General features: G+C 42.7%; 15 protein-coding genes across 15 annotated transcripts; 7 read left to right on the plus strand and 8 right to left on the minus strand.

Moving 5' to 3' along the window:
• Nucleotides 1–167: 167 nt before the first annotated feature.
• On the plus strand, nucleotides 168–1,089 carry BBOV_II002700 (Serine/arginine-rich splicing factor 9). Its single transcript, XM_001609743.2, has 3 exons — nucleotides 168–593; nucleotides 636–816; nucleotides 852–1,089. Exons 1-3 carry the CDS (start codon nucleotides 273–275, stop codon nucleotides 1,067–1,069), a joined length of 720 nt encoding a protein of 239 aa, XP_001609793.1. The 5' UTR covers nucleotides 168–272; the 3' UTR covers nucleotides 1,070–1,089.
• A 225-nt stretch (nucleotides 1,090–1,314) lies between these two features.
• Nucleotides 1,315–2,462, plus strand: BBOV_II002720 (uncharacterized protein). The gene has a single exon (XM_001609744.2). The coding sequence runs from the start codon at nucleotides 1,340–1,342 to the stop codon at nucleotides 2,420–2,422; it is 1,083 nt and encodes a 360-aa protein (XP_001609794.1). The 5' UTR covers nucleotides 1,315–1,339; the 3' UTR covers nucleotides 2,423–2,462.
• Nucleotides 2,415–3,341, minus strand: BBOV_II002710 (Proteasome subunit beta type-1 family protein). Its single transcript, XM_001609745.2, has 7 exons — nucleotides 3,283–3,341; nucleotides 3,137–3,244; nucleotides 3,025–3,094; nucleotides 2,850–2,991; nucleotides 2,708–2,814; nucleotides 2,540–2,648; nucleotides 2,415–2,502 (listed from the first exon to the last, which is right to left on the minus strand). The coding sequence occupies exons 1-7, from the start codon at nucleotides 3,324–3,326 to the stop codon at nucleotides 2,429–2,431; spliced, it is 654 nt and encodes a 217-aa protein (XP_001609795.1). The 5' UTR covers nucleotides 3,327–3,341; the 3' UTR covers nucleotides 2,415–2,428.
• Nucleotides 3,342–3,445: 104 nt separating this feature from the next.
• BBOV_II002730 (cyclin N-terminal domain containing protein) lies at nucleotides 3,446–5,161 on the minus strand. The gene has a single exon (XM_001609746.1). The coding sequence runs from the start codon at nucleotides 4,862–4,864 to the stop codon at nucleotides 3,485–3,487; it is 1,380 nt and encodes a 459-aa protein (XP_001609796.1). The 5' UTR covers nucleotides 4,865–5,161; the 3' UTR covers nucleotides 3,446–3,484.
• Nucleotides 5,162–6,251: 1,090 nt separating this feature from the next.
• Nucleotides 6,252–7,115, plus strand: BBOV_II002740 (putative V-type H+ transporting ATPase 16kDa proteolipid subunit). Its single transcript, XM_001609747.1, has 4 exons — nucleotides 6,252–6,394; nucleotides 6,481–6,575; nucleotides 6,613–6,851; nucleotides 6,888–7,115. Exons 2-4 carry the CDS (start codon nucleotides 6,482–6,484, stop codon nucleotides 7,074–7,076), a joined length of 522 nt encoding a protein of 173 aa, XP_001609797.1. The 5' UTR covers nucleotides 6,252–6,394; nucleotide 6,481; the 3' UTR covers nucleotides 7,077–7,115.
• BBOV_II002750 (putative 50S ribosomal subunit protein L14) lies at nucleotides 7,108–7,528 on the minus strand. The gene has a single exon (XM_001609748.2). It carries the CDS (start codon nucleotides 7,498–7,500, stop codon nucleotides 7,129–7,131), a length of 372 nt encoding a protein of 123 aa, XP_001609798.1. The 5' UTR covers nucleotides 7,501–7,528; the 3' UTR covers nucleotides 7,108–7,128.
• Nucleotides 7,529–7,541: 13 nt separating this feature from the next.
• BBOV_II002760 (histone RNA hairpin-binding family protein) lies at nucleotides 7,542–8,224 on the minus strand. The gene has a single exon (XM_001609749.2). It carries the CDS (start codon nucleotides 8,172–8,174, stop codon nucleotides 7,563–7,565), a length of 612 nt encoding a protein of 203 aa, XP_001609799.1. The 5' UTR covers nucleotides 8,175–8,224; the 3' UTR covers nucleotides 7,542–7,562.
• A 116-nt stretch (nucleotides 8,225–8,340) lies between these two features.
• Nucleotides 8,341–9,153, plus strand: BBOV_II002770 (putative integral membrane protein). Its single transcript, XM_051767522.1, has 5 exons — nucleotides 8,341–8,699; nucleotides 8,744–8,759; nucleotides 8,801–8,887; nucleotides 8,928–9,043; nucleotides 9,081–9,153. Exons 1-5 carry the CDS (start codon nucleotides 8,430–8,432, stop codon nucleotides 9,114–9,116), a joined length of 525 nt encoding a protein of 174 aa, XP_051623139.1. The 5' UTR covers nucleotides 8,341–8,429; the 3' UTR covers nucleotides 9,117–9,153.
• A 173-nt stretch (nucleotides 9,154–9,326) lies between these two features.
• On the plus strand, nucleotides 9,327–11,350 carry BBOV_II002780 (putative arginyl-tRNA synthetase). The gene is made up of 7 exons (XM_001609751.2): nucleotides 9,327–9,369; nucleotides 9,406–9,535; nucleotides 9,573–9,798; nucleotides 9,843–9,934; nucleotides 9,971–10,585; nucleotides 10,623–11,266; nucleotides 11,304–11,350. Exons 1-7 carry the CDS (start codon nucleotides 9,364–9,366, stop codon nucleotides 11,346–11,348), a joined length of 1,758 nt encoding a protein of 585 aa, XP_001609801.2. The 5' UTR covers nucleotides 9,327–9,363; the 3' UTR covers nucleotides 11,349–11,350.
• On the minus strand, nucleotides 11,313–15,094 carry BBOV_II002790 (Phosphatidylinositol 3- and 4-kinase family protein). Its single transcript, XM_001609752.2, has one exon. The coding sequence runs from the start codon at nucleotides 15,017–15,019 to the stop codon at nucleotides 11,357–11,359; it is 3,663 nt and encodes a 1,220-aa protein (XP_001609802.1). The 5' UTR covers nucleotides 15,020–15,094; the 3' UTR covers nucleotides 11,313–11,356.
• A 454-nt stretch (nucleotides 15,095–15,548) lies between these two features.
• Nucleotides 15,549–16,384, plus strand: BBOV_II002800 (putative ribosomal protein L13). The gene is made up of 4 exons (XM_001609753.2): nucleotides 15,549–15,582; nucleotides 15,666–15,804; nucleotides 15,845–16,122; nucleotides 16,165–16,384. The coding sequence occupies exons 1-4, from the start codon at nucleotides 15,571–15,573 to the stop codon at nucleotides 16,342–16,344; spliced, it is 609 nt and encodes a 202-aa protein (XP_001609803.1). The 5' UTR covers nucleotides 15,549–15,570; the 3' UTR covers nucleotides 16,345–16,384.
• Nucleotides 16,385–16,484: 100 nt separating this feature from the next.
• On the plus strand, nucleotides 16,485–17,481 carry BBOV_II002810 (SNARE_syntaxin exocytosis family protein). Its single transcript, XM_001609754.2, has 2 exons — nucleotides 16,485–16,640; nucleotides 16,675–17,481. The coding sequence occupies exons 1-2, from the start codon at nucleotides 16,502–16,504 to the stop codon at nucleotides 17,439–17,441; spliced, it is 906 nt and encodes a 301-aa protein (XP_001609804.1). The 5' UTR covers nucleotides 16,485–16,501; the 3' UTR covers nucleotides 17,442–17,481.
• Nucleotides 17,482–17,589: 108 nt separating this feature from the next.
• On the minus strand, nucleotides 17,590–18,897 carry BBOV_II002820 (putative integral membrane protein). The gene has a single exon (XM_001609755.2). The coding sequence runs from the start codon at nucleotides 18,672–18,674 to the stop codon at nucleotides 17,850–17,852; it is 825 nt and encodes a 274-aa protein (XP_001609805.1). The 5' UTR covers nucleotides 18,675–18,897; the 3' UTR covers nucleotides 17,590–17,849.
• A 616-nt stretch (nucleotides 18,898–19,513) lies between these two features.
• On the minus strand, nucleotides 19,514–20,509 carry BBOV_II002830 (putative integral membrane protein). The gene has a single exon (XM_001609756.2). The coding sequence runs from the start codon at nucleotides 20,461–20,463 to the stop codon at nucleotides 19,567–19,569; it is 897 nt and encodes a 298-aa protein (XP_001609806.1). The 5' UTR covers nucleotides 20,464–20,509; the 3' UTR covers nucleotides 19,514–19,566.
• Nucleotides 20,510–23,176: 2,667 nt separating this feature from the next.
• On the minus strand, nucleotides 23,177–24,764 carry BBOV_II002840 (uncharacterized protein). The gene is made up of 5 exons (XM_001609757.2): nucleotides 23,922–24,764; nucleotides 23,728–23,886; nucleotides 23,470–23,692; nucleotides 23,372–23,435; nucleotides 23,177–23,335 (listed from the first exon to the last, which is right to left on the minus strand). The coding sequence occupies exons 1-5, from the start codon at nucleotides 24,724–24,726 to the stop codon at nucleotides 23,207–23,209; spliced, it is 1,380 nt and encodes a 459-aa protein (XP_001609807.1). The 5' UTR covers nucleotides 24,727–24,764; the 3' UTR covers nucleotides 23,177–23,206.
• Nucleotides 24,765–24,847: the final 83 nt, after the last annotated feature.

Here is a 24,847-nt window from a genome sequence, read left to right on the forward strand (position 1 = left end):
CATGATCCTGGAGATTCCAGCGTCGTATATACGTTTAGATATAGCAATGCTACGTAGATCGTTTAATCTTTGGGCCTGGATATATCTACTTTTGTGCAATATGTCGTATTAGTTTTGGTGTACCCCATGATAGCGTCATACTTTACTCCCCGTATAATCGTGTCTTAGGGTATTATACTGCTTACTTTATAATCGGGGTTTTAAGTTTGTTGTGTATAGTCTTTATATACACATTTTATTATATTTGTGGTACTGCTTTATCCTGTATCATCATGAGTCGTGAAGAGGAATCCGCTCGCGTCTATGTTGGCAACCTTCCTGAGTCTTGCACTCAGAAGGACATTGAAGATGAGTTTGGTAAATTCGGGAAGCTGATAAGTTGTGATTTGAAGAAGAATGCGGGTGGTAGTACATTTGCGTTTTTGGAATACGAGGACGCTCGTGATGCTCACGACGCCATTAAGGACCGTGATGGTAGTGAGTATGAGGGTCGTCGTTTACGTGTAGAGACTCCGTTTAGTGCTAAGGATGATGGTCGTCCAGCTCGTCGTCGTGGTCCTGGCGCCCCTCGTCGCGGCCGTTATATAGTAGAGGTATGTGATCACGTTGTATTGATTTTATACATTGTTTTTCAGGTGTCTGGCTTGCCACCAACTGGTAGTTGGCAGGACTTGAAGGACCACATGCGTGAGGCTGGTGAATGTGCTCATGCTGATGTGTTCCGCGGTGGTGTTGGCGAGGTTTCATTCTATTCCCGCAGTGACATGGAGTATGCCATTGACAAGTTTGATGGCTCTACTTTCAAATCTCATGAGGGTATGTCTAGCTTGTTTATTAGCATGGTTTTATAGGTGAGAAATCTAAGATTCGCGTTCGAGAGTTGCGTTCACACTACCGTAGTCGTAGCAGGAGTGGTTCCCATCGTAGACACAGGCGTCACCACATTAGGGACTACGACAGGAGTCGCCGGAGTCCATACAGCCGTGGGCGCAGTACCGATCGCAGCCGCGAGCGGGAACACAGACATCGTTCGCGTTCTGGCTCATATGGTCGTCACCGACGAGATTGAACCCCTTCCAATTGTAATAATTGGGTACAACTTATGCTGGAATGTTCTAATTATTGGAGGCGTTATGTCGGTGCCGGCGCGAGCTGGCGAGGACATAGAGGTGCTCTTACGCTGAACTTTGAATCTGGCTGTGAGTATTGATCGCTATATTTCGTAATCAACCTTTCTTTCGAAAGGTGTAATATAGTTTAACCCTAGAACGTTATTGTGTAAATCGCGTAGTACCTGACGTGCCACTGTATATCAGCTGCAGTGTGTCATTGGTATACAATGAACGGCTCCACTCCCTGCCGTCATTATGACGGCGAGAGTACGCACTCTTCGCCTGGGCAAATGCCGGAATCGGTTTGGGATGAGAAGTGGCACAATATGGTCCTCCATCAGAAATTGAGAAAGGAGCAGGATGCGCGTCTACGTCAAAAGCTTAAGGAGGAGCGCGAGATGGAGGAGTTCATTGAGTGTACCTTTACTCCTAAGACCCACGGCAGGTCCAAAAATCGGACCTCGGAGGAGGTGCTACGCATCTTGAAGCCCCTCATAGGTGAGGAGGAACGTATTCTTCAGGAGTTAGCTCGTATTGACAACGAAGAAGAGGCCATGATACAGCAGTTGAGCATTGGTTTGAGGCGCCATATTGCTATTACCCAGGGTTGTGAGACTGAGCAGCTAATTCATCTCTGCGAGCAGTATCGTGAGGAGCGCCTTAAGGAAATATCCAAAGTGAAGAACCTTAAGCTTGATGTTGTTGGTCTTTTGCATGAAGTTGAGCGCAAGTTTAACCTCATTTGCGTCAAGGAGGGCTTGACTGAGGATGACACTGAGCGTGCTGGCTTTAGCATTGAATCTTGCCGGCGTATAAAGAAGGAGATCCTCGAATCAATAAAGGGTGTAGACACGTTGAAGGACCGTTCTAAAGTGACATCTGAGATTGATGCCATTATACGTAAAGCCAAAGAGGACGTTGAAAGGCATCGTATACAGATGCTTAACAACCAATTCGTACACCGCTCAATGGGTGCAAAGATGCCCATTCACCCTCGTAATCAATTGCCATTTGTACCGCAGGTACCTTATATGGCAGTTAACCCACGGGTTCCTTTTAGGGCTCCCGCTATGAATCAGAACGCTCCGCAGATATTCTATCCTCAAGGTGTGCCACAGGTGCCCAACGCCCAGCCTGGCACTCTCAAATACCTCCACCAGCCGGTGAATCAAATTAGGGGAACGCAGGATGCATCTATGGTACAACCTGTTTTCTCAGGTGGGTTAAACCAGTTTGTCAACGCCAACACAATGCAACCGCGGCAACCGGTTATGCTACAACGTAACGTAGGACGTAAATTAGTACAATAGTGATCTCTAATCCACGCGCATGGGCATGCGTATGGGATCGTGTACCATAGAATCGATTACAATAACTTCAGCAGCATCGCCTATTAAATTGACATAGTATGTGTTTTAGCCACGTACCTGTGAAAATATCGCGCTCCACCGCGCTGGTCATTGCGCCTTTGATAACGTTAATCAGTTCCTCTAGCGATTGTATCTCGTTGTGCTTCTGTTGGTTTCGACTTGTCAACTGTATAACGTTTAATTCAGTCATTGACACATTATATTATATGCAAAACCAAAACCCACGTGATTGTCTAGTATTGACATGATTAACGAGGAGCTGGTGCCTTTGGCCATGTATGCATCAAAGCCATAGTTACCGATGGCGTCGAAACCACAGGTTATACCCCGACCTGAAATACAATGTATCCACTCACGTCAACCGTACCATTTTCATCGACACCGCATAGTATATTAAATGTATAGTATGGGAAGAATCTACGGCTGTAGAGTATGGTTGAAAGCAACTGTGCAATAACAGATATTCCAGGCTCCCTGTGGTGTTTGAAGCGGTAGAGCTCGATTTGGCGCTGTGAAGTATAGAACCTAATGTGTATAGTTACCTCTAGGGCGGAATGTAGAGCGTGCATATCCGCTTGCATACCCGAAGTCCCAATGACGCAGGTCTGGGTCCTGTTATGTTGATGAGCGCTATAGACAAGGCAATAGACCTACAGCTTCTTTAGTTTAGATACATTTCGTGTATGTATTGCGTAACCTATAGACAAACGGGTGTCCGCGGCGATTACCGCGCAGTTGTTCCAGACGGCGGCAACCACTGTTCTGTAGAGGGATTTAACTACCAAATACCCTACACCTACCCTCCGTTATTCACATAGGGGTTAAAATCACTATGATGCTCCATTTTAGTAATTAAATGTGTTTAGCTTTGGCTAGGGTCAAGGACCATACACGCCGCACAACACGTGATTGTTTCCTCACGCTGGTTAAAACATATATAATCTACGTTATGTAAACAGCTTTATACAAGGGGAAACTATTAAACCAAAATCTATTTCGTGGCTAAGCAGCTTCCTTTATTTTGTTAAAAGGCACCAAATTTCGGAACCGGTATAGCTGACGGTGAACTTTATAGTTCCAGCTGTCAGATCGTGGAGCGCATTTGTTGATTATCCTCTCGTTTCTTCGCATCTCGAAAGGGTTTACATATGGCATGAACTCTTCGTCCATACTTTCGGGACCCTCGGTATTGTAAGCAGGCTTAGATTCCATCGGTGCTGCACGCTTGGGATGGTTCCACCAAGGGTGATCCGGCTCCATATAATCCACGTGTTGTGTGTACATCCGATTCATTACTGCACCTGAATTGCGGAGAACCAAATTGCCGTCAGCGTAGTGTTTGCCGTTGACAGTTGGGCTTGGGTATATGGACAATGGGTAGTATAAGTCAGATGGAACTCGAGTGCCATAAACGCCCGATAGATCGTTATTCACATGCATAGTATCATTCGCAGGCGTGCTTACAAAAGGATTTCCCACTCTTGGTGTTGGAGCCATTTGTGGCATGTGTACATTAGAAAGCACGCGGTAACTAGTTGGTGCATTGGTACCCTGGCGAGTGAAGCGGTTCACGGACGCACCATATTCTGCCATATTGCCTACATTATAGACATCACATGATTCTTCCACGCTAGGTACTGCGTAGGGAATACCGAAACTGGATCCCTTGTTATAACTGGATGTACAAGGAAGACGCTTGTAGTGCCCAGCACGTGCGCTTCCATTGTGTAGATCCATGTCACCCTCATCCCAATAATGCGTACCAGACGTCAACGACGGTTGGGATGGTTGAGAGCAGGCCATAACAGACATGTCAGAGAACTCCGCTGAACAAGCGCCCGGAGGTTTGTACCATGAAAGACCCCAATTATTAGCGGACAAAGATCCCATGTAACTAGCCTTCTCAACACTCAGGCGGCAGTTCTCATATTCCATTGCATTTACATACAACTGGAACTTCAACATGTTCAAAAACTGATATTCCAACAAGTTTATCTCAGTCACGTTAACACCACCAACAAGAGCATAAAACTTGTTTGAAAAGTAAACATCGTCGCTAAATTTTGCAGCAAGCATCACAGCCGTGATTATTAAACGATGGACATTCAAGATAGATACCACAAAATTTTTATGTATCCTCGTAATGCGCTCAATGTACACCAACGCCAAAACGAAGCACTCGTTGCTGCAGCGCACGTGCCGAGCTATGCGATTGATATAATCCGAAATCGATATGGGCGGAGCATTCATCGAGTGAAAACGTGTAACTACGCCTTTTCTTGATTCATTCCTCTTAACAATGGTTAGCAACACATTGGAAAGTGATTTGACAAACGAATTGTCCGTTGCCTTGGCAACGACATTGTTGCCAATTATTTCCATGATGGACGCACAAGCGGGAAAAGTGCAATGGCGTGAAATGGCACAACGTCCGCAACGTCGCGCGAAGTTACAACCTACAATATATAGTGCATTCGAGCCCACACAGCAATCCCTACAGGCACTCAGCCCACAAAACACTACAATAGTGGCAACTTTCAAGTAGCCGCCATCTAGATCCTATTCAGCATCAGCAACGCCATTGTCGCGCGCTAGCAATATGGGCTAAATACCCAATGTGACCATGCAAACAGGTTTTGTGCGTTTTATATAACGCAATATAGAGGGAATGTAGAGTGCTTTCCGTGTTGCTAGTAACAATAGCGGGGCGTACATCACGGAATTTAGCAGCTCCCCATGAATGTTACATTCCCCATATCATTGGAGAAAATATACCAATATAGCTACATATATCAATCATATCTAAGATCTATAATTGCGATGTGCGAAATTGTCCTGGAAAATTCGGACGCGGATCGCTCGGTACTTGCACTACTCGTGATCTTCCATACCTGTATATCACGCGACCTTGCTGATTTTTGAACTATATACAAATATTTTTGAATTTTGCACATTTAATTGCACTCTAGCGATCTTAATTACTATCGCAAGCCGGTATCAGTTGACAGCTACCATTTTTTGACCACCTGACGTGGAATATATTTTCTCCGGTAATTGCTTTTGTTATCTAGCTATTCCACCAGATTAATGTATACCACACTTTGTTATAAGGAATAATATAAAACATGCATGATTAGGGCTACTTCTCGTCGTTGATGACCTATGTTTGCGATGTGTACGTGCATAGGAAGTAGTGACTACATGATACCTTAACGTTAACATTTGAAGGATAAAGAGCTTTAGATACATATGTACATGTGATTACTGGTCCGCTTTATTTGTGTGTAGCGGGATATCTGTTTTATATACTACACTTGAGACCCCTGTTTCCAGATCCAGGCAATATGCAACTATATGATTGAAATTCTATTTCAGCTACGCTGTAAATCACTTTGGAGTGTAACTATGCGAGATAATGTTGATAAATTATATTCGTCATAACGCTGGAATATCCTATACAGTGATATACCCAAAATACTTCTAGAGAATAAAGTATCTATTGAATAGTAGTTACATTAACCACTAGCAAACGTACATACTACATCTAGCAGATTACACTATTATCCAAGGTACTACGTTGAAATGGTACCATTAACTACTATGCTGCAACTACGGGCGACCATCACCGAAAGAGATGTCAATGGATCAAATGTATAGTCCACTGTTATTGTTTGATATGAAATTCTACAGTATATCCAGAAATTTGTGCCCTACATGTAATCTGCTTTTGGCGCAGTAACGCCCGCTGCGGCACACCGGCGTCATTAAAAGTTTTATTTTATCCACGCGACACTGGATTGTATCATAGAAGGTTACAATCGTAATTTATTAAAGGCTTCTGTGCAATTAATTTCGAAGCACATCCTTAATCGGACGTTAACATATACACATAACACCCTTGTATATATTCAGGTTGGTTTTACGATATATTCACGCTGCACTGCATATTAAGTGTACCGTAACATTTTTGTATATCGCGTTAATTATATTATTTGCAGGATGGCTGCTGCTGCTGAGATTGCTAAAATCCCGTGCGATCCGCACTCAATCTTCTTCGGACTTATGGGAGCCGTTTCTTCCATGGTCTTCTCAAGTATGTTATACATCTATAGTGTTTAAATAGATCGCAGGTCTTGGAGCTGCTTACGGTACCGCACGCAGTGGTGTAGGTATCAGCAGCATGGGTGTCATGCGCCCTGACCTGGTCATGAGATCTATTATCCCAGTTATTATGGCTGGTGTTTTGGGTATTTACGGACTTATTATGGCTGTTATCATCGTCCTTAACATGGGACATCCCGGGTCATACTCTGCCTATGCTGGATACTCACACCTGTCAGCCGGACTTATCGTTGGTTTCAGTGGACTGGTGAGTATATAGATTATATATAATAATGACCCACAGGCTTCTGGTTTGGCCATCGGTATTGTAGGTGACGCCGGTGTCAGGGCCAACGCACAGCAAACAAGGCTGTTCGTCGGTATGGTACTCACCCTCGTCTTCGCCGAAACCCTTGCTCTTTACGGACTTATTGTCGGTCTGATCGTAGCCCTTAAGCCCGTTGCCGGTTTGTGCCTCCCCTATGCCAGCTGAAAACACAATAAGCAATTAATATTGACTCGATAGCTTCATTTATGTAGTACTGTTAAAATATGCGATTTGCCATATTACGGCAGGCGTGACGGGTTTCCAGCAAAACTGGACCGCGGATCTTAGATGCGACTAGTTTGTTGTTAGCAATTACAACAAAAGCATTCTCGTCAAACTTGAACATCATGCCGTCGCGACGCATAGTTTCCTTGCGGCGACGAATTATTATACCGCGAGGTGTTTTGTTGCTAAATGTACACTCAGCAGTCTTGGCACGAACGGATACCTTAATGCGGTCACCAATCTTACCAGTGCCGTGGCGATTGCGACCTAAACCGATAATACAACCCTTGATAATACCAGTAGTGTCGCCGCAGCGCACAATTGACATCTTTTGAAGACCGTATAGCAACGTAGAAGCAAACATGGTGGAGTTATATATACAGAGCGATACAAATCAAATAGTGCACCAAAACGGTCAGGGTAAGATCACTGGTTACTGGAATATGAATTGATATACCTTTTGTAACGTTCATGAAATTGCTTATTAGTACTCGATTTACTTATCACAATAGCTCGGTTCAAAAATTCCGACTCCTCTAATGTACGAAATCCAGAATGAGTAATCTGGCCTTTAAACCAACTTGGCTTGAACAATACAGGCGCTAGTGATGTGCCCGAACTCGCGCTATCTAATAATGACGCATAACCGTCTTCAGATGACTCTGGGAGAAGTGTATTTTCACAAATGCCTAAAAATGCCTGGATGTCACCATCACGTACAGCATTAGATAGCAACGCACATTGAGCGTCAGTTATACCATTCCATAGATATACACAATGGCGCCAATTTGATATCTGCTGATTCCACTGCGATATACTCAAGGATGATCGGTGATCAGGTGTCACTGGATGCCAAGAGTTACGCAACTCCTTAAAACGCAATTCCCGAGGAACAGTAGCTGTATAACGCTCATAAGCAGCATTCAGTTTAGTAAGAGTTATATTCTTCAAACGATTTGACGCCCTGGCCTCACGATCGTAATTGTCCTTATCTTTATCAACGTACGTGCTTTGACGAGCATATTTAGCATAACGCATCCTATGATCGGATCTAATTCTAAAGAGCACTCATTAGTATTCAATATAATGTATTAATGCTACTAAAGGATGTAGTATTAAACAGGAGCGATAAAGCCAACATGGCATCAAGTGTGTGAGGTGACACAACACACAAACGAAAAAAGCTGACATTCCCAGCAAAAGGTTTTCTGAGTATTTCTGTATATTTACATCACAAAACATGTTGCAAATTCATGGGATTTTAGTAAATGTGTGCACTTTTAGACAGAGAGAATGAAAACGACATCAACCCTGGTAGTAGTATCAACTATCGCCACGCTCTCAGTAGCAACGGCAGCTACATCCAATAGAACGGGAGGAGCGATAAATGGATTCATGCCGCACCTAGTCAACTCTACAGTGTCAACTATCGCAGGAGTATCACAACAGGACCTAGACACACCGCACATCTCACTCAAAGTTATGCCTTCAAAACGTATACACATCTCACCAAGTGAAATGAATGCGCTTTTGTTCACCATCAAACAGGAAATTCATAGGAAGGTATGTTTGAGCACACATTACACACCTTGTCATATGTCACGCAGGTCAACCAACTAGAAGGTATAGTGTAACTGTAAACCAAATACATGACGCCATAACAGATGATCTGATAGAACATAGACACGAAAACGAAAAACACCTATCAGCATGGGCACTCAATCAAGCTCCAGTATATATGCCATTTAGAGGTAAGACCAATCATACAGATAAAACCTTACTTGAATATAGATAATCCGGAAGGGACCAAAAATAAACATGAAAGTAGTCTTGAGTTAGAAGTACAAAAAAATAAACAGAAGGCTGAAGATAGAAACAGCTCAGGTAAACCACAAGAGCTCGAAACTGTAAGTTAGTTATCATATAGCGATTAACTACAAACAGAAGGACACAACCAAGCCTAATGAGAAGCCAGCATGACTCCTAGTACCACGCCATCACCCAGAGGTATATCTAGAATCCACTGGCCTCTAAGGCTATAAACATCAAGCATAAGTAATCACGTAAACATGACCTAATAATAAATTAATTAATTTATTCTATAGCATCGACCCATGGATTATAGTGTGTAAGTGCCCTACCATTGGTGAGAGCAATGTTAACCAGTGCCTTATAGAATATTGATCTAGAGAATCCTATTATAAGGTCATAAAACAGATTTTTAAACATGAAGGTGAGCAATTTCAATCAGTGAATTATCCTTCGACAGATTGTTGCACAACACGTTAAAGACGTCATAAGAGCGGCACTGAACAGCTGTGTGGGCCAAAAGGTACTGCAAGAGCACTTGCCAAATCTGTCCGTTGTATCCGCCAACCCGAAGTTTGGAGATTTTCAGTGTAGGTCGTCCTCATGATTCATATATTCCCACTCCAGGGAATGATGCAATATCGCTGTACAAAGCAATAGGAAGTACTCTACAAGTAGGAAGCCCTAAAGAACTCGCTGAACTAGTAAAATCACACATATCTTCATCCACGTTCTCTGCTGTTAACGTCTCGCCTCAAGGGTTTCTCACAGTGACGCTATCGAAGGAATTCATAGAAGGAGAGATACGCCACTTGTACAAACATGGAGTCTCAGTGCCACAAGCACCCAAAGGGTAGGTTAAGGCTTACTGGCCCTGTAAAATGACTTGCCTCACAGATTCCGAGTGGCAGTTGACTTCTCATCACCAAACATCGCCAAGGAGATGCACGTTGGCCACTTAAGGTCAACCATTATCGGCGAATCACTATGTAAGATTGCTTGATATAGTACATATATATTCCCAGCACGTATCCTCGAGTTCCACGGCTATGATGTACTTAGAATTAATCACCTGGGAGATTGGGGAACGCATTTTGGTATGCTGGTGGAATATATGCTGGCAAAGCATCCCGATTTCATGACAAACGTGCCCAGCATTAGCGATTTTACACAATTCTATAAAGAAGCAAAGGCCCTTATGGACGCGGATGCAGAGTTTAAAGCGAGAAGTAGGAAACGTGTGGTACTCTTGCAAAGTGGTGATGAACTATCAATCAATGTATGGAAGTTACTATGCCAAATTAGCGAAAGGGAATTCGCAAAGATATATAAAATGCTAGATATAACGATAGAAAATTGCGGAGAATCATTCTATAACGATATGATACCAGATGTTGTAAACGAACTCAAGGAAAAGGATCTAGTAGTGGAGTCAGAAGGAGCACAGTGCGTATTCACAAGCGTCAGCTCAGTGCCACTCATGGCAATCAAAAGTGACGGGAGCTACGGATACGACTCAACCGACCTGGCGTGTATCAGATATCGTATTAAAACCCTTGGAAGCAAGTGGCTCATATACGTCACCGATGTAGGACAGCAAGAGCACTTTATGAAGGTATTTGAAACAGCGCGCCTTGCAGGTAAGGTACTATATATGGGATAACTAATATGTCACAGGATGGAGTAAAGTAGATGGTCAAGATATTAGGATAGACCACTTGGGATTCGGGATGGTACAAGATTCTTCTGGGAATAAATTCAAAACACGCTCTGGAGATACGGTAAAGTTAATCACATTGCTGGACGAAGCAGTGTCAAGAGCGACTGTTGAACTAGAGTCAAGAATCAAAGCACGACAAGAAGAAGGAGAAACTGAAATTGATATCAACGTCCCTGAAGTGGCAAAGGTTCTAGGATATGGCGCTGTAAAGTATTTCGAACTCAGACAAAATATCGCAAACAACTATAAATTCTCATTCGACCACATGCTTGATCCAAGGGGCAACACAGCGATATACCTCTTGTACGCATATGCACGCATATGCCAAATATTCCACAAAGCAGGGATTGACCCGGAAACACTGCAACCGGAACTACTTGACCTAGTACACCCTTTGGAAATATCACTCGCAAAGCATATACTAAAGCTGCCAGCAGTGCTACATCAAATCACCGCAGATTTCCTCATTTCTAAGCTAGCCGATTTCGTATATGCACTCAGTGTGGAATTTTCGTCATTCTACAAACAGTGCAAGGTAATCGGGGACCCTAATGAAAAAACTAGATTGCTTCTGTGCCATGCAACGAAGACCGTTATGAAGGTGAGTACCATTATGTACACAATACATTACTAAACAGACTGCATTCCAATTATTGGGAATCAAGCCACTAGACCGTATATAAACTAAAATCTAATGTGCTATACCCTGCTGCCACGCCTGGACCATGTCGTAGACCAAAGTAGTCTTACTATGTAGCGAGGCGTGTACTTTGCGCAAAATGAAACTAGCAGCACGCTCAGGCGTTGCTTCCAAAAATAAACGCTGACGGAGCTTATCCACAGAACTACGCCTGAAACACGTCATGCCAGAATGCTCAAGCAACTTGACAAACGATATCAACGTAGATGATTCCTGTCTCACACAAAGATAAGAAGCGACTAACAAGCGCACATAACGCTGAAAGTTGTCGGATTCAACACCACCTAGCAAATCAGTCATCTCCTTAGTCAACTTAAATGGCGCCTGCTCAAAATGTACATCAGCAGCAGGAGATGAACCTAGGATAAAACCATAGTCAATGTGGATTATATGGCCAGCAGAAGATATCATCAGGTTACCATTGTGACGGTCCTTAACCTGTAACAGAAAACATAAAAGAGAATAACCAGCCATAGATTTTATAAAGTTATCCATGGCACAACGAAACGTTGTACTGCCTCGAGGACCAAACTTCAGCAAAAAGTAATCCTCCAAACTACCGCCATAATCCTGGCCAATGGTATGACGACTTATGCTACCAGGAATGAAACCAACTATACCACCCAAGATGTGAGTACAACCAATAACACCCTGAAGGGTATCCGGAATATTGGCCTCGGCATAGCAAAGCGGCCTACACCCGGAGCACCAACGGTTTTGCATGATTGTGTGGTTCACCAACGATGCCATGGATTCAGTATCTGAACTGTCAGCGTTATACTCCTGCCTGGATCCCTGGTGAGGACTAGTGGGACGTGAAGGTGACCCTACGTTGCTAGGCTCCATTTTTACGTGGTCCATAAACAACGCAACGGAATCCAAAGAAGTAACAGAATGGGCATTCGACATGTTCTTATCACCCTGTGAGTACAAGGTACCCGGGCCAAAAATATCAAGAGATGGCAACCGAAGTTTTAGCACAGTATATAGCGCCGTGGAATATGGTACCACAAGAAAAGGCTGTAAATAAGCTTCCAAATTGTATTTGCGAAATACATGCATCAAAAACAACTTAACCTGTATAACTAAGGCATCCTGACGCATGTCGTCATTCATCTTGTATATGTAACGAGTAGACATGCTGTTTTCCAAGTAAAAGTCAAGCGTAAATGGCACACGCGTAGCAGAGTTAAGCATGTGCGATGTCTTAGCGTCCAAGCAGCGTATGCTCTTGGAGCCATAGCTCCCAGGTGTTACGTTGTGCAACCCATAACCACACTTCTCGAGGCTGTCATCAAAGCAACGAACATGACGACCCACTATGCATCTTTGGTTCACCTTAGAAAGACCTTCACGAAGCCTACGCTTACGATCGTTGGGATCAACCGTGGCTAAATATAAAGCCAACTCAAGCAACTTGCTATGCATATGAATGCTGCGCATGTCCAGACGTAGCTTGTCAGAATCACGAGCTGCGCAAATAAACAAATCCAAAAACGTAGCTGCCTTGTGCGCAACACCGTGCTGATCACTGGTATGAACCATACAAGCCAAGTAATATGGTAAACGCTCACTCACTAAGTCGTCAGACATAGTTGCACTCAACAAGTGCCAAACACGGTCACCAGGGTCAACATAAAGCGATTGTACCAGTTGAGGTAAAATAAGCGAAACAAGATGAGGATTATGGGCTAAGGCATGACAAGCCTGTGTACGCTGCATCACACTGAGGTTGTCATTCACAATAAACTCAGACAGACAAACATCAATCCCCTTGTGCTGCAAGTATATCTGAGCAAGCAAAGATGTATGCCCACTAAAATAAATTTTGCCACTTGAAACCGTACGCATAGAGTGTGGTAACCAAGGTTTAATGACCCCTTGAGATGCCAAATAATCAAACATCACATGCCTCTGGCAATCAGCCATAATGCCTTCAACAGTGGGTATAATTTTCAGACAAGTCATATTACCAACGGCAAACAAAAGCTTCAAGTAAACCGGATGACGCACCACCGCATCCAAGTTGGGATTTTTAAACCTAGGATTCATAGACTCACGAGATAAAAGCGTTAGACAACGCTGACGAATAAGATGCGCAGCAAATCGCAAAGATACAGGAGCACCATGCTTACCACAATCATCATCGTTCTGATATGTACTGACACCCTTAAAACCTAAAAATACATCACAGACCTCATCCAAGCCCTCACTGAAGTTAACAAAAGAAATATACAACTTGGATATATAGGTCTTGATTAGTACCTTTACCAAACGAACGTGTGAAGCATAGAAACCTGATTGCCTAAACAACTTCAGTATACGGTGCATACCGCAAGCAACGTTAGTAAAATCTATCAGACACCTGAAACAGGGCTTAGCCTTCGGACACCTAATCATACCATGAGTAATAACCGAATCGTGAAAGAATCTAGCCATAATCTGAATTGCAAGCCAAGCGCTGCGTCGTGAGACTTGGGAAGATGTAAGCAACTGAGTCACCAGCATGAGAAGCCATTTAACATGACCTATACCCTTGCCAACAGGCAGTGCACTGTGATTTAATAAGCCCATCGATGCCATACGCTCAATCACGAAGAAATGAGGAACAAACTGCCATTTGGGTTCTTGAAAGAGCAGTCTACGATTCAAAAAGGCGTATATAGTGTACAATTGATTACACATATCAGTGTAAGCCGATGGTTTTAATTTACCCGGATCTATTCGATACAGTAGATTGTTTATATTCTCATGCAGTAACCTGCGAAGGCTATTTAACAGCTTCAGGTGAGACTTTTCCACAAATACGTAATCCATAAATAAAATAATATGAGCCATCTCCCTTGTATATACACGACGGAAACAATTCCACTGGCAAAGTTTGCTGCGTAGCACAATGTGACCTGGGATTTTGTGGCATGCATTGTAGAGGATATTCAAAATTAGCGTAGCGCCATCGTCCAATAAAGCATACCCACGAGAATCGTGAGAATATAAAGTCTGTATATCCACCCAGCCATCTTCATATAACTTTGAGCGTGACTTAACAAGTATAGATACACGACGCAGTAGCTGTACGATGTACCATGGATTGATATGTAATCCAGACAAAAACCCCTTCAAGCGAAGACATGTCCGCAAAGTAGCTAGGATGTTTTGCCTAGCCTTTATATGTTTCCTTTGCAATCTGCTGTTAAGGACTTTATCCTTAGAAAAGAAAACCGCTGACTTTTTAGAACGAGAGCAGGCGTCTTTCACCTTAATACCACCTATAGGTACAACACGGAAGAATGTTGATATAAACTTGGTTAATTTAATTAAACGTTTATATTGCCTCTGTCCTACATTGTTAAAAATTAAACAACGCAAAATGTATGAAGTAAGAATGTCTAACGTAATCTCCAGATTTCGTTCAAAGAGAAATATCAAACGAGATGCAGACAACCGTAAACGTTCCGGGTTCAAATCTTCAAAACTAAAAGATGAAGTAGTCGTGTCACTAGAAGAACAATGCAAATTTTTGCAATTTAACGATGTGCTTGATCGCCGATGGCAAAGCTTATCCAATGCATCGAAAGAACTAGCATTTTTTAACGAACTACATTGTGCATGTTTATAAGCAAGATAAGAATCAACAAAATGTGTAACGTCCATGCTGGGCAAATTAAATGTGTCGTAGTATGTGCCGTTGTCGCGCAATTGCACATACCACGACACTAACCGGACTGATGGCAATAACGTATCGTGAAATTTGATAGCTAACCCTTGGTGTTCAACGTAGATATATTACAAAATACAAAAATTCATAAAGTGACAGAATCAGTAAACCAATAATAGTACCGTGTGGTATGCCGCAGGTGTATTGAATAAACTTTTGATTAAACGATATCGTCACGGTAGATATTAAAAACGAAGAACAGGCTGACTTTTCATTTCAAACCTTTAGGTGTACATTTAAAACCTAGATGAATAGCCGATGAAGACATACATATGCCGTAATGAACACACAACCGTTTTTTTGTTAAAAATTGAGACTTACAATGCTTTGGTATACTATATAATGGAATTTCGGTAAAAATGAAATATTGGTTGACTTCTATCGATGCAGGGCATCGAGACTTGCGGGATGGGGTTGACGATGGGCAGGCGAGTTCTCATGATTATCCCCGTAAATAATATTATACATATTTGTACCACTATCGAAAATGTTTAAGGAGGTATGTTATAGCCAGGTAATTAATGTAGAACATAACTGGGTTTCTACATTTGGCCGCCCCGACATCTATACATCGCTGTTCAGAAAATAGTAATCGATTGTAAGGGACACCTTATGGGTCGCCTAGCCTCAGTAGTGGCTAAAGAATTACTAAGTGGACAGAAGATTGTTTGCGTTCGCTGTGAGGATGTAAGCATCAGTGGATCCCTATACCGCAACAAGCGTAAGTGTAGTACACAAATAACAATATAATGCTATCACAGTGAAATACCACCGCTTCTTGCGCCTGAGGACCAATTCTAACCCACGCCACGGTCCATTCCACCTCAGGAAACCATCCAAAATGTTTTGGCGTGTGGTGCGAGGTATGATTCCTCATAAGACTAAGCGTGGAGCTGAAGCCCTTAAACGCCTGAAGACCTACGAGGGAGTGCCACCACCATACGATAAGGTAAAGAAACAAGTCGTTCCATCGGCTCTTCGCTTTTTGAAGTTGAAGCCTCACCGTAGACACTGCCGCCTAGGCGACGTCCTCGCTAAGGTACGTTTAAATAAAGGCAATCTCAAGGCCAATAACCCGCAGGTTGGATGGAACCACAACGGACTCATCCAGAAACTGGAGGCTCACAGGAAGGAGCGCTCGCAAGAATACTACAAGGAAAAGATGGAGAAAGTGAAGAGGCGTGAACAGGCCAAGGCGGAAGCAATGTCTAAGCTTCCCGAAGAGCACAAGAATGCTCTTACATACTGTGGTTACGCTTAGAAAACACTATCGTTTCATTGAACTACCTTAACATTATGTTAAAATATATGCTCGTGTGTGGCACTGATGTGTGGACCCTTGGCATTGCAATGTGGCTACACACCAACCGTATAATTCTATGCTTTCACTGTGTATTTTACATAATAATGGGTTGAAGATGATCAAAGATACAGTAATGCATGAGAACCTTACCTTTTCGTTTCGGTCCCTCCGTACAAAAGAAAGGCAAAAGGCCCATCGATTTGAAACTGGTAACCCTGATGTACCACTTTTAGAGTCGAACAATGGCCAAACTGGTGAGTGTTTTTAAATGTAAAATAACAATATCAGATATGTCGATAAACCAGAGTCATGATACAGATGACGTAGCTGTGTCAATAAATCTACCACCTAGTTGGCTGGAACTGGTAGAAGATTGCATATTTACATTCAAAAATGTTAAGAACAGAATTAGAGATTTAGATAATGCACAAAACAAAAGCCTGTTGACTGTATTCGACCGATTGGGGAAAAAGGACCATGGCCAAATAGGGGTTATTACAACCGATATCGCAACAATGATGAAAAAAATAGAGCGTAACATGGATATCATCGGTAGAGAATGTCCTGATTATGTAGAAAATCAATTGCGCAAAAACGCAAGGCATAAAATCGCAAGTGAGCTTTTAGGATTGTCTGATACCTTTCGAAGACTGCAAAAAACATATTATGAACACGTACAAGAGGATAAACAAAATCGAGCCAATTCGGCAATTCCAGAAATAGCTCTGGTCAATGAAAGTTTTGTACAAGAGCAAGTTCAAGTATCTCATGAAAATATAGCAGATCGTACTAATAGACTCCACGAAATTACAATGACCATGCAGGAACTTAGAGATATGTACACCCAACTTGCTAACATGATTGTAGAACAGGGGTCCATGCTCGACCAAATAGATTATAATGTTAGGTTATTCACTGAAAACACAAAAGGGGTTGTTCGGGAATTACGTAAAACATTAAAAAAGGAGACTTCAGGATTTGCCATCAAAATGGTGCGCAATCTGCTGCTGGTTATTTTTGTGGAGATCATACTTTTAGTCATAAAATTTGCATAAATTCGTGTTTAAATATCATCATTGAAAACTTTTTGTTGGTGTCATTCTGTATATACATCGTGTCCCAAGCTGTAGCATGTGCTATTGAGCTGTATGTAAACATGGCAACCGTAGTTGCCCTGGCTACTGTGTTACATAAATGACATACTGTAGTGCTTTACTTGTCAATTGCCATGTCTGCCACTATATTCTATTGGGGAGGTCTATTCACGTTTTGCCCTAGTATAGAATTTGTACGCAATAATCGTTATTGGTTTCATCCAATTGCGAATAATCGTTGCAGCAGCTCAATGTTTGACAGAAGTGACCTCCTAGACTCTGCGAACTTGGACATTGTAAATGGGCATATAGGGTTCTAATACATGACACTTTGCAGTCGATACCATCCAATATGGAGATTTTTCACTCTTATGCAGATGCATCAGTTGATGGAGTCTCAGCTGTGGATCCTTTTGTGTCTGATTCCATCTGTTTACTCGGTGCATCAAAGTTTGGCTTATGTCCCAATGAGGATGAGATGTGTTTTCTAATTGTCCTATATGTATCAAGTCTGCTTTTGTAGTAATCGTTAGCTTGTTTAGTACCTAAAGATTTGGTAAATTTTTTCATTTCGTTCCTTGTTTTCGGCAGCTCACCATAGGCATTCACTGTTAGCATTTCAGCTATGTACCTTGCAAACTCGTCGGTGAAGCATTTCCATTCACATAACATGACTGTGCCTGAACGCAAACGACAAAGATCCCTTGCAATATCTTCTGGTACCACAATGGTGCCTTTATTGTTGAACAGCTCCACAATGTTCTCAGAAATTCCAAATCCAGGCGTTTCCGGACCATAATTAGTTACTCTGTGCAACAATAAACTAATGCGGTCCTTCAACATAGAAAGATCAACTTCACCCTTCTTTAACCAAGGAGCACAACACCTCTTGGCAGGTCCAAGCGTAACAGAAAAGTCCTTCAGTGGTGTCTTTTCTGTATTACTCGAGGTGGTGATTGATGGGATGTTTTTGGGAGGCAATTTTTGCAAATCCTCCTTCTCTGAATCACCCTTTTTCCAAAACCACGAACCCTTACCACCCTCCTTCTTTTTCTCAACGGGTTCCTGAGGTACCTCAGCTTCGTTAGCCCAAACGTTACCACTGAAGGCACTAAGTACAACAACGGAAGCCAACATCAATTTGGCAACCTTGCCGAGGCCAAAGCCCGATTTGCAAACCAAGTGGCCAGACATCTTGTATCTAGATACCAACGATCAATACAATAAATAAATAGCAGACTCAAAAAGTCAGTTACTATCAACCTTCCTATATAAATGCAGAAGGATGGTAATAATATCTAAAGTGTCTACGTGATGCTATTCACAGATCGCTTTTCTATATTACCCAGGAGTATATACAAAACGACCCCTGAGCAGATATGTATACCAAGTCAATAGGCAACGGAAGATAATGAACAGAGAGTATACAGGGTGTAGGGTGTCATAGATAGCCAGTCTTCCCCAGATTAGACATTCTAGACACCTAACTAAATCTAAAATGTGCATGTCATAGTCGGCGCCTACCTATCGCTTTCACAGCAAGAGTCTGTGGAACTCACCTCTGAAGAGGGTGACTTCTTGAACGACACTACGGGCGGTCAACCTGAAGTACTCGAAACACAACAAGTTGTGGATGCAGAGAACAAAACATGGTTGTAAGACACAAAACGAGTTGTCACAGCCAACATATACAAATGCAGTTTAAATTAAGTTACTAGTCACCTCGGTCTTCTCAGCTAGTAGAAACGGTGTTACCATTTCTCAGTGGAATGTACCTGATTGTTATATTATTCCTCAGTATTGATCCACCATGATGTGGCGTATACCATAGTGCTTTACTTGTCAATTGCCATGTCTGCCACTATATTCTATTGGGGAGGTCTATTCACGTTTTGCCCTAGTATAGAATTTGTACGCAATAATCGTTATTGGTTTCATCCAATTGCGAATAATCGTTGCAGCAGCTCAATGTTTGACAGAAGTGACCTCCTAGACTCTGCGAACTTGGACATTGTAAATGGGCATATAGGGTTCTAATACATGACACTTTGCAGTCGATACCATCCAATATGGAGATTTTTCACTCTTATGCAGATGCATCAGTTGATGGAGTCTCAGCTGTGGATCCTTTTGTGTCTGATTCCATCTGTTTACTCGGTGCATCAAAATTTGGCTTACGTGTCAAAGCAGATAGCACGTGTTTTCTAACTTTATCATATGAATCATGTCTGCTTTTGTAGTAATCGTAGTTTTCCTTACTAAATATATCTTTTAGAGTTTCTTTCATTCCCTTCGAACTTAATTCTTTCATAGTTTTTGTCATTCCTTTATTGCGTATAGATTTGATAATTTTTTTGATCCATGATTCTGTTATTGACAATTCACCATAGGCATTCACTGTTAGCATTTCAGCTATGTACCTTGCAAACTCGTCGGTGAAGCATTTCCATTCATATAACATGGCTTTGCCTGAAGGCAAACGACAAAGATCCCTTGCAATATCTTCTGGTACCACAATGGTGCCTTTATTGTTGAACAGCTCCACAATGTTCTCAGAAATTCCAAAGCCGGGTGTTCCCGGACCATAGTTAGTCACTCTGTGCAACAACAAACTAATGCGCTTCTTCAACATAGAAAGATCAACTTCACCCTTCTTTAACCAAGGAGCACAACACCTCTTGGCAGGTCCAAGCGTAACAGAAAAGTCCTTCAGTGGTGTCTTTTCTGTATTACTCGAGGTGGTGATTGATGGGATGTTTTTGGGAGGCAATTTTTGCAAATCCTCCTTCTCTGAATCACCCTTTTTCCAAAACCACGAACCCTTACCACCCTCCTTCTTTTTCTCAACGGGTTCCTGAGGTACCTCAGCTTCGTTAGCCCAAACGTTACCACTGAAGGCACTAAGTACAACAACGGAAGCCAACATCAATTTGGCAACCTTGCCGAGGCCAAAGCCCGATTTGCAAACCAAGTGGCCAGACATCTTGTATCTAGATACCAACGATCAATACAATAAATAAATAGCAGACTCAAAAAGTCAGTTACTATCAACCTTCCTATATAAATGCAGAAGGATGGTAATAATATCTAAAGTGTCTACGTGATGCTATTCACAGATCGCTTTTCTATATTACCCAGGAGTATATACAAAACGACCCCTGAGCAGATATGTATACCAAGTCAATAGGCAACGGAAGATAATGAACAGAGAGTATACAGGGTGTAGGGTGTCATAGATAGCCAGTCTTCCCCAGGATAGTCGCATGCTTTAATTTATCTAGCACGACATTTACGTGGATTTGGCCATAATAAGCCGACTACATTCTTTTGTATTACCCGCTGTAGATGTTCCCCGGCTAGCCACAACTTTCACTATCCGTGGTAATTGTACGTAGCGCATCATAAAAGCTTCTCCAAAGTTTATATACATCCATGTATGTGATTTGTGTTATTCATTTAGCATTAAGTTGCCATGTTCTTTTTGACCTTTGCGTAGCTTGTACGTTTACCCAATAGCCATGATATTACTTATATCTCGTTCATACTAGATGCTACATTCTGTCTCGGCTATGTTCCATCATGTTAACACCACGCCAATTCTTCGTAGATGTATACTAATGGTTACCGTCATCTTTCACATGTCAGGTTATAGCACTGCAACATGACTGAAGAACGATCTATAATAACCCATCCCAGAATAAATCGGCAGTGATCCCTCCTTGTTGTTCTGCATCAGGGAAATGGTTTTAAAGTAGCTCACGGAGACTACCGATGGGTTCCTAAAAGTTCAACCAGATATATGTCGCCACACGTGAAGGCGGTGGCATTCCGCCAATCTAGAACTTATATCTTGCATAATTGTCTCTGCAACAAACAACTTCTCGTGTTAGCACAATAGTCTCTCTGGCGCTATCTAGATCTTATATCCATATTAGCACAATCATTCACCCTGGCTGTTACCAGTAGGGCCACCGGCAGTACCATCTTTCAATAACAGCCTCCTCTAAGTATGCGAGCACTACACCACCGATATTGCTTGGTATCAATAGTATCTAGGTTGCAGCACAACTACATTTAACGCATTTCGTTAGCAGAGGCCCTAGTAGCAGTTTTATAAATCTTGGTTTCCAACAGTGGTTTTACAAGTCACAATCCAAAGGCCCACTGGGTAACCTATAGTAATAATCAAAGCAGGCTCCAACAGATTCGGTACGGTATTGCTCTATTAGTCCAGTCCGAGTACCATGTACTGGTACACCTAGTGCCAACTTTCCCTGTAGCATCCTAACCAATCGGCGGTTTGCATGATGCACTCATGTTTGACACCTTGCACGAGTATTTAGTATTACCATGTCAACCTTGTGCAATAATGGGGCGGCTCTTTAAGGGACTTTTTGTGAACATGGGGTCACGTTACAACCCGACATGCAAAGCACAGGCTACTAGGACATAATATGCCTTGTGTACCACTGACATAACGATGAACCAGAAGAACTACGGTAGCTTTCCGCTGCCATTGGCCATAGTTTTCAACCATGTATTGCCATTGCACATCTCACGAACTACATCGTTGCACAGATAGCATTGAGCAATTAGCACTTTTGGCATGCATATGGTATACGGTGCTGCTACTTGGTGTGTTGTCAGTAACCCCTGCCAGGAGCTGCCATAGTTAATCGAACATATAGCCCAACTAATTAGGATCTCCAATGGCGAGCTGACGTAACTTTACATACCAATGATTATTTCGGTAACTGCCATGTATAATGATAGCATTAATACGCAATTGCTCACGTGTAAAACCAAATATCCAAACAGTGCCCGACACATACTTGGCACATAACCGCGAATCAGATAATCATCGGCACCACTAAATAGGACTGCTATAGAGCTTTTAAGGTAACAAAAATATAAATTATGTTTGCTACTGGGGGTAAAGCTACTCCATCACCAACAGGGGCAATTAAGGAGGAGTCCACTAGCACCAATCGATAATACCAATGGGACAACATTACCAAATAGATCTGGGTATCCGTGAGCAGTTGTCACAACACGTGATGTCGCCCTCACAGGCATCATATATATGTTAGTACTACTTAAAAGCAACTATTCACATCGGCGTTTTGGGGGCACAGAACAAGCTATATGGGTAGAAATATACAAGCCTACTATGGCATCCAGAAAAACACAACAAATGTTCAGTTTTGGTATGTCACTATTGATCTAATCTAGCTGGTTCATTACACAACCGAAACAACGCAGTTTATCGCAAAGCAATCGATATGGCGCAAAAATATAGAGTCCAAAGGAATAACAAAAGTGACTGTAATAACACAGAGGGGTGGGAGCATTTGTGTCTTTGACCGTTGTATACCAAATTTATTATCCAGTCATTGTCCTACAAATATTTACGTTTGAGTTGCTTATTCGGTGGAGAGTGGCATATAATCAATTATGTTTATAAGTAAAATGATTACGTAGGTGATAAATATACATTTTCGCAATACGATCATGTGGTGAAAAGTTCAGCAATGCTCATTGAACGTTCAATTCAACAGAGATATTAAAAGGTCTCAGACTCTATACTATGAATAAAAGATTGCGATATCATTGGAACTACCCTTTTAAATAATTCCCCCAAACACAACCCAATTCACCTATCTCTACTTTAAGAATTAGTGTAGTCAGTTGATGGGACCATTACTACTATCTCGCCGAGGTGGTGCTCACGAAAGCCTCTTGGACGAGTGTATCTTGCGCTGACGAGGCTGAAGAAGAAAGCTCTCCAAGTACTCCCAAAACTCCTTGGCAATGGAAGCGTCATGGTGACGATGGCTCCGGTTTATGCGAAGTACCTGTGTAACAGTTACATAAAACAGATTAACACCCACCTTCACGTCCCAGTTGCTCATCTCGGCAGGAACACTGTCAGTGTCGTAAGTGAACAAGACACCCCTGCGCAACTATCTGGCCACATTAAGAAACATACTTCATCGTCACGAATATGTCCACCAACGATTCAAAAGGGTATCCCTTGAACTGCCATTGCCCGCCCTTGACGTTCAATACCACGCAAACGACACTGATCCAATCAGACGTTGTGAATTTGCTAGTATAAGAACTCTCAACAACACGGAACTTTATGGCGCGGCCACAGATGTTATGCACAACCTCCACGGCGTTCATAGGCAGCGTAGACGTCACGGGGCCACCTGTGCAAAAGTCACAGCCTAATGGCAGCACCTACCAGTACGCACTGACTCCTGGGCATCCACAAACTGGTGGTCCTCAAGCAACTGCTTGATGTTCTGGCGACATAAAAGTGACATGGAGCTACTGGGCACTATGATAACAGGCTTCTTCCGATACTTGCTGCAAATCTCGTCGAGAACACGCATCTTATGCTCTGGGTAAAATGATGCACAAGCATTTTGGACCTACGTGGTCGGAGGACGTTGGCCACCAGCTTCTTTGCCGGACGTGACTGAGGCTCGGACTTGAGTGACTCCACAGAATCCAGCTTCTGGAGCACACGCTCAAAGCCCTCGCCGTGAGCTGCCAGCAAGGATATACGGGTCCTCAAAGGACGGTCCAGCACAGTAGCAGCAAAGACACATAGGTTGCGGTACTTCTTTCTAGCAACCTTGTAGATGTCAGAGCCTTCTTCAGCACATGTACCCATGAAGTCGGTACGCCACCCATCGACCATGGTCAACACCTCACTGACCGAGCGTTTGCACTTGTCCTGTTGTACGGGCAATTTAGTATCCTCCTCGTCAGGGTCACTGGGACCAACGTTGCCTAGATCACCGTTCAACACTGTGTAGCGCACCTTGGCTTCCAACAACTCAGGCACAGTGTCAGGGTCAGTTAGTATCGACTTGATGCGGTCTCGCTCCAGTACGTTGACATACTTGAATCCACGCTGAGTAATGGAGCTGTAGCTGTAGTCTGTCCTGCGAATGCACAACAAGAGAATCACATCGCCTATGGAATACGCTTCGCCACGTCGACTGCAAATTCCACTAGGGTCCAACATGTTGACTGCGATGTTCTGGTCAGGAATCCGGCATAGCAGAACGCCAGAAGATTCGATAGCAAATTCAACATTGCTCCCAGCGCCACAAAGCTTCTTCAGCACCAATAATGCCGGCATTGAACCCTTGTCCGCCCAGTAGGCAGAGCTAGACTCGTGTGCATCCCTAGTATCCCAGTTGCTATCAAATAGCTCCTGGCTTCCATCCATCTTTGCCGCTGCGATATTACACCCAGTGTATAAGTGTACACATTAATTTGGTTGACCCACTGAAACAACGAGACACACTATATTGGCTGGTACCAATACACACTTGCCATACTGTTATAAC

The sequence above is a fragment of the Babesia bovis genome, chromosome 2 (genome assembly GCF_000165395.2).
Source record: "Babesia bovis T2Bo chromosome 2, whole genome shotgun sequence".
Classification (NCBI taxonomy): Eukaryota; Apicomplexa; class Aconoidasida; order Piroplasmida; family Babesiidae; genus Babesia; species Babesia bovis.